This window comes from Aplysia californica, unplaced genomic scaffold (genome assembly GCF_000002075.1).
Source record: "Aplysia californica isolate F4 #8 unplaced genomic scaffold, AplCal3.0 scaffold00800, whole genome shotgun sequence".
Taxonomy (NCBI): Eukaryota; Metazoa; Mollusca; class Gastropoda; order Aplysiida; family Aplysiidae; genus Aplysia; species Aplysia californica.
The window spans coordinates 239,113-246,430 of record NW_004798070.1 but is presented as its reverse complement, the minus strand read 5'-3'; the positions used below and the strand labels follow the sequence as shown (position 1 = coordinate 246,430).

Below are 7,318 nucleotides of genomic sequence, written 5' to 3'. Positions count from 1 at the left end.
AAAAAAAAGAAAAGAAAAGAAAAAAAGAGAAAACTTGCTATACGCGCATGAATTAATTACGGACAAAAAACACAAAAAAACAACCCACAAACAAACAAAATTCAACAGAAAACCATGGCATGTTTTGCATAGCTGAAAATAGAACACTGTGTAAAAAAGAAAATGTATTTAGTTTTAAGACAATAGATAAATAAGGTAAATTAAGAAACAGGCAGAAAAGAATAATAAAAAAATAAAATAGCAAACACACAGAAACTGAATCAAATTAAGTTATAGATAAGATAAGCACACTGTTCCAATATACAGTGGTAAGCAATAAAGAATTAAACAAAAGAATACATTCTTATATGCCAAGATAATACTTTTAATTAATTTTTTAAAGCGAATAAAGAGGAGATTCATAAATTGATATTTGAAATATGAATTATTAAGCTAATGAAAACATAGATTAAAAAATAGTGAACAAAAGTAAGAAAAGAAAGAAAGAAAGAAATAGAAAGAATAAACAAATGAATGGCGGAATGAATAATGCGCGCAGGTTTGGATGAACCAATGAATAAAGTTTTGTTTTTGTAATTTCTTCCCTGACAAATGTTTAATCCGGGAACGCATTCTTGAAAGTATGCGTGCAAAAAATTAAGAGAGTTTTAAAAAAGATAAAGAAAGAGAGAAAAAACCCCCACCCCAAAACAACAACAATGGGATGAATTTGTAATTGCCGGTTTCCAGTAGAAAGAAACAGGCAAGCCATTCTCAACGCTGTTTATCGGGTTCTTTTTCTTCTCTCTTTCATGTTTTGGCGTGTTTCCCTAACATGTGACGGGTGACAAATCATCTAATTTTATTGTCTTAATCCCTTAATCTCTCATTTTCCCTAAACGTGATAACAAGTACATCTCTGTTTTCTCTCTCGTCTGTCTCAATTCGCACAGCTCATGTTTTCCTCTTTCTTTCTTTTTTTAATAAACTGAAAAATCTAAAACCATTCTGGCTTACAATAACATAACCCTTGAGCATCATGGTTAGCCTGCCTCCCCTCCACAAACGATCGGCTAATCCCTCCCATCCGAAGCCAGTCCATTCACCATTTGAAAACCCCCGATTTGCCCCTATATTTCGGAACATTAAAATGTCTTAATACACTACAACCATCCATCACTATCCGGGCTGAACCCGCCCCCTTGCCCATCAATAGAAGCAATTTTGCGACAATTCACGAAAATGAAGCCGACCCTTTCCGTCGTCGGGCGGCCTGGCTGTGAACGCGGCGGCGCGGGGCAGGTTTTTGATCTCAGACTCCCCTCCCTGTAATTTTCGGACATTTGTCTCCATCCACAAGACCATCCGTCTCTGCCGGTCTTTTGCCGCCGGATGCCGGAACCGCGGCGATAATGACGTCATGATTACTTTGATTGTTTCGCGTCTTGCGTGTCGTGTGCCTGAGCATTAAGAATTCACTCGGCGGGCCAACATCTTGTTAAGAGGGGCAGTATCAGCAGAGATTCTCTCCGAACCTCTCGCCTTTCGGGAGAGAGATTCAATTCTCCAGAGAGAAAACTGTTCCCCCCCCCTCCCCCTCTCGAGTGGAGCAGAACAGAGTCGGTAGTCGATGAACGGGAAGCGCAAGGTTTCTCACCAGTGCTACTGACGCGTGTTGTCCCGAGGGGGTCACCCGACGCCATGATTGCTCGGGAAATCAAGACCTCGTCGGAGGATTCTCGTTTGTTGTTACGACCCGATTCCCTAACAGGCGTGGCGGGGATACCGTGAAGAACATCGTCAACACATCGCTCGTGCTTTGAGTGGGTGGGGGGGGGGGGTGGGGGGAGGAGTAGGGGTTGGGGGGAAAACGGGGGGGGGGGGGGGTTTGTTTCTTTTAGGGGATCATGCAGAATTACAACGTGCATAGTACGTACGTGTACTGTCTTCTAATTGTCGTCTATAATTCCACTCAGCTTGTTCTATACTATCCAAATGTCTCATTGATTTTAACGAACAAAATCTCTAATTTCTCACGCAAACAATAACAGAGATCCAAGTTATGCAAGCGTGCAATTGTTGCAAGCTCTTCTGATTGATAATACCTTTCTGTTGACACGGCGTCTTGCATAGTCATCTGAGTGAAATTGTAGTTGTTTTATATGTTTGTTTATTTAGTTCGAATCTTATGCTTCTAGACCACATACCACAAAGCAGAGCACAAGCTTCCCACGCATTGTCGAAGGCATACGTCAGCACGAAGCTAGCCAGGGAGTGAAGGGAAGAAGTGGCTTGAAAACAGCACAGCTCAGTTTAGTGGACCTCTTCTAAACAGTGCGACGAAAAGGGATTGGCCTGGTTTCTATCAAGCCTATCAATGGGGGATAATCACTCGCCATGACTCTATTATGATTTTCCAATTATATGGACAGCGATAGCCTGCCCCTGTTGAGCTGGCTCGGGTGAAATGGGGCAAACGGCCCTATAAATCTTCTCCTAATCATTTACAGCCTGTCATTATGTGGCCGCCGCGATTTCTTAATACGCTATTGCCGAAGAAAACAAGATCGTCATACGAGACTGCGTGTGGGCTGATAATCTTTGGCGATACACGGGTATTTGCCATCCTTTACAGTTAGGCGACGTGACAAATCTATGACCAGGGTTACTCGTCCGTTCAGAGTCGCGGGGTTTTAGTGGCATTTCCCATCATTTTCTTACTGAAAACGGATTTGCTCTCACTTTTTCTTTTTCTCTCATTCTCTCATAACCTCTATCTTGTTCCTTTAGTTCATGACAATGGGCACCCTCGCCATACGTTTTGATATTCCCATTCAAGCAAATAGTTTTAGGAATCTCAATAAAAATCGCAATTTGCAAGTGGCTTGTCTTCCTTTTTTTGAATACGTCATTCGTTAAATGCCTTATTTTACGAACTTAATTAATTTCTAAAACAAGTTATGATTGATGTTTCGCCATTGTTGATCAATACTTTTCACTTACAATCTCCAAATTCTGGATTTCTCCTCAGGTCAAGGTATGGTTCCAGAACCGCCGTACAAAGCACAAGAGAATGAAGGCAGAAGAAGATGGTGGTTCTTCCGGGTCACACACAGAAGGTCAAGATGGCGAGTCAGGGAGATCCGTTGATGGAAGCGACCTCACGACTTACGTGGAACATGACGACGAGGAAGACCCCTGCAGTGAGGAAGAAGAGGAGCTCTCTGTGACGGAAGATTGTTAGAGCCTTTACAGCGGTTTTTGCCCGTCGTCTACATCGACAGCATCACTGTTTGCGACTTCGGGAGTTCTTCAGTCCGAAACGCAACGTTCATTTGTCATGATGAAGAGAACTTTATCGCCAGCGTGCGTCACTTGCCAGAGGCGTGAGGTTTTGTTAAGTTTTAAATCAGCGTTTGCACCCATAACAGCGATACAATTCAAAGTGGTCCTGATGTGCTATTTCGCTGACTTTGAAGCCACTAACAATTTGCATTGTTGCGTTTGGTAGTAGCTCCCATTGTTTCACGTTGTCCGGAAGTACTAAACGAGAACAAGAGCTGGTGCTGTCGCCAGTCAGAAACTGTGTAGAAAATACAAGTTGTGATGCAGTTGTAACGGACTGAACTAACAACAGTCATAAAAATGGCCATTCGTTTTATTCTCAACGACAACCTATTGATACTGTGAGACATGGTGATGAAACGATCAGTTAAGAACTGGCTCACAAAATTTACTCTCACTGGCCAGAGCTGATGTGCATGAATGTTCTCTAACTTTGCCAGGGTTCTCTACCCAAGTCAGAGCAGCGAGTACTACAACACTTGTACCATAATTATTTTGCCCCCCCCCCGGTCACTCTTTTTGAATATTGTATTTACACTAGCGTTTCCTGCTCCTTAAGACCTCCACCCCTCTCTACGAGTCCGCTTGGCTCCCTGCGTTACTACATTCATAATAATGACAGCGGAGTTGGACGGAGTCATTCTCTGTCACAGACGGGGGTCTGGAAGGCTTAAGTAGGAGACAGTTTCAGTTCAATCCATCGAGCTCTAAGAGTGATCGGACTGACCTGGGAAGTGGAAGAGAGTGATATCATTCACAAACAGTTGTGTCACAGGGATGGATGGCACAAGAGACACTCGTACGCCCAATGGCTTGGCTTGCTCCTTATCTACAAGATGGGAAAATCTACATATAGTTACCGGAGAAAAGAACACTGCAATAAGTTTTCGCCGGCGTAGCTCTTGGCAATGGCTGGCTCTTATCGCGACTTGAAGCGTTTGTCATTATGTATTGTTATATTTCCTTGTAAGTGAAATTTACGACTGTGTTCGATTCCTAGTACAAGCACCTTTTATCATAATATGTCAGAAAAGTGTACACGAACTGATGTCCACTTTCTTTTTCTCAGAATTGTTTATAATATAATATTGATGTTAACTTTTGCCAAGTTGAACTTAGATCATCTGAGGGCGTCTGATACTGAGAGAATAATGAAAGGTATATAATGTGGGAAAAGTATACTTTTCTCAAAATAGAATGTTTATGTGATGTTTGCTCTCGGAAATTGGTTATTCGAGCGTTATGGGAGTGAGATTTTTGTGAGCATGTATATATGTGTATATGGCTGTGTTGAGAGAGAGAGAGAGAGAGAGAGAGAGAGAGAGAGAGAGAGAGAGAGAGAGAGAGAGAGAGAGAGAGACAGAGAGAGAGAAAGAGAGAGAGAGAGAGGAGCGTAGACTTCTATCTGTTTTAAACCTCATTTTCTCGTCATAGTGTTCTTTTTCTTGCTGAAATGCGTGTTTAGATATATTAAGTGTCAGCAGTCTGGCACATGTCCCTGCCATTGGAATACTCAATCCCACTTTCATACCGTGCCACAAGAAACAGGAAAGCGTCCGCTTTAAAAAAAAAAGGAAAAAAAAAGAACTTTCTGTCGCAGCAAGAACACAGGATGAAGCTGTTTTAGATATTCATAAAACGTATACGAAAATGGTATTCTTGTGTTGTTGTTTTTTTCTTTTAAAGGCGACGTATCGTAAGTTGAAATTTCTTCGATTTCATTATATTAGAATTATAAGAAAGAAATGCAGAGAAAGTGCACCATGGCTGCTATTACATCAAACATCGACTATTAATTCAAATCAGAGAGGCAAAGATAAATACGGGTTGATAAATGAAACTTAAGTATGATGGATAACTTGGTGCAAATTCTTCTGAGGCATACTTCTCCTTTCATGCCCCCTCCCCTCCCACAAACACACCTCGTTTTCCCACTTAATAAGATTTTTTTTAAAAACTCCAACAAAAATAGGCATGGCGACTCTGTTCGATTAGTTAATGTATTTGCGCCCAATTGAGTCTGTGAAACAGATTGTTCATTGCGTATGACAAAACGGGAGGTGGATGAAATGAGACAAATTAGTGTGCAGGCCTATTGTAAACCCTTCGTTCTTGAGTCTTCATTGCCCGATCTGTGTAATTTGTAATTCGATGCCACAATTATGCAATCCATAATTGAGAGAGTGCCGCAAAGGTGCATTTGTGTAAAAGCTAAAGCCATTACAAAGCCAAACATTAGAGACAGCCCCGTGAAGAACAAACTGGCATAATTATGAAAGCAGCACGGGACGAAGAGAAAAGAATTATAAAACAAAAGCAAAACAAACCCACAAAAAATGGAAGCAGCCGACGACAAACTTGAAAGAAAACACGACAGTCTGAGTCTGAATATTGTACCGACAATGATAACACAACTGATGGCAGGAGCAAAGTTTATCAGGAATACAATCTGGAAAGGCTGAGATAAAGTGCAATGTGAAAGTAATAAATAATAAGAGGAAAAGGCTCTGCTATGGATTTATTGAAGGTATGAACTATTACCATGCTTGCATTTGACAGCGTAATCGTAGGTTATTGAACAATAAAACAGGATATGAATGTTGAAACGAGAAAACTGTTGCATGTACACATTAAGTGGAGAGTATACGACATTGTCATTTTCCAGAGTATACATAAAACATAGTGGAATTAATCAAACATAAATTGTAATACGGGGTGCCCATTGGGGGATCGGGTCCGGTTGGGTCGAGTCGGGTCGGTTTGCTAGCCAGATTGAGGGCGCAAAGCGGCCATCGTGGCACAAGCCGATTGCGCCCGACTCTTCGTCTCAAAAACAAGCGCGTTTATTTTTAGGCGACGAGTCGGGCGATCATCCCGACCCGACCAGACCCGATCTGACCCGATCCCATCCGCAATGGGCACACCCAGTAATAGAAAGATGAGGTAGACGAAATTGCTGCCATCAGAAGTTTAAAAAAAGAAAGTCACTTGGGGAAGAAAGCACATTATATTATGGTCCATTCAGCCCGTGTTTTTACACCTTGCCAACCTGCAGGAGAAATGTAAAAATTATAGATTTAAAAAAAAAGAGACTCAAAACGAACACTATTCAAACTTTGGCCTAATGTAGACGTTATAAACAATGGTTACTTTCAGTGGGTTAGCTAATAGTAATATTCTTTTGTATGGTTCCAATGAAATTTAAAGAAACTGTTCAGGCACAAGTTCTATGAATTAGCGAACTGCAGTCAGTAATTACATGAATGCGGATCGTCCAGAATATATAGAACTTACTCAAATGTATGCTGCTGTGGATTCGCTGAAATATTATAATATTCTGAATATTATGATACTGATTTTGTTTATTGACTTCTTTTGGTAGGCCCTATCCTTTGAAGATATTGATCAGTCTTGGAGGAAAAAGTTTAATGATTTCGTTGTTGCTAGACTCTAAATGATGTTCATGAGTGAATAATAATATACCCTGTTATTGCGATTCTACATTCACATTGAGAATATGGACCACTAAAGAGAAACTATAACGTAGACTCATAATAAAACAATAACAACAAAAACAGTAACGACACAGATTAATAATTTGGATGCCTTTTACAAATTACTGATGTACACATTAAATCAAAAATGTGCGAAAGCACTAGTTTTTGATTTAGAAGTAGAAGGGCACTTTCCAGCTTTTGATCCTTGTTTGACGTAGTGGGGAGGTGTGTTTCAAAGTGCATGAAATGTTTACGCGTGTTTTTCAGATGTGTTGTTAACTACCACCAGCTTATTTGTGACTTTTAATGAAAGACAAAAAAGATGCATTATCTGTTGAGTCTTGTATTCGAATGTGATGGCGGCAACTCGGAACCAAAGCCCTAAGTGCATTTCTTCGGTCCGCTGTTTATAAATGTACTAAGCCCAAAGTTTTGATTAGAAAAAAAAATTGTGGTATCTTAATCTGTGGCATTGGTTGCATGTGCTCCAGAGATAT

General features: G+C 40.7%; 1 protein-coding gene across 1 annotated transcript in view; it reads left to right on the top strand.

Moving 5' to 3' along the window:
• The window catches only part of LOC101860203, a 35,224-nt gene extending 31,398 nt beyond the window's left edge, over positions 1–3,826 (top strand). Inside the window, exon 4 of the mRNA XM_005109642.2 lies at positions 3,011–3,826. Coding sequence (XP_005109699.1) covers positions 3,011–3,223 — 213 coding nt within the window. The 3' untranslated portion in view covers positions 3,224–3,826. The remainder of the gene's footprint in view (positions 1–3,010) is intronic.
• Positions 3,827–7,318: the final 3,492 nt, after the last annotated feature.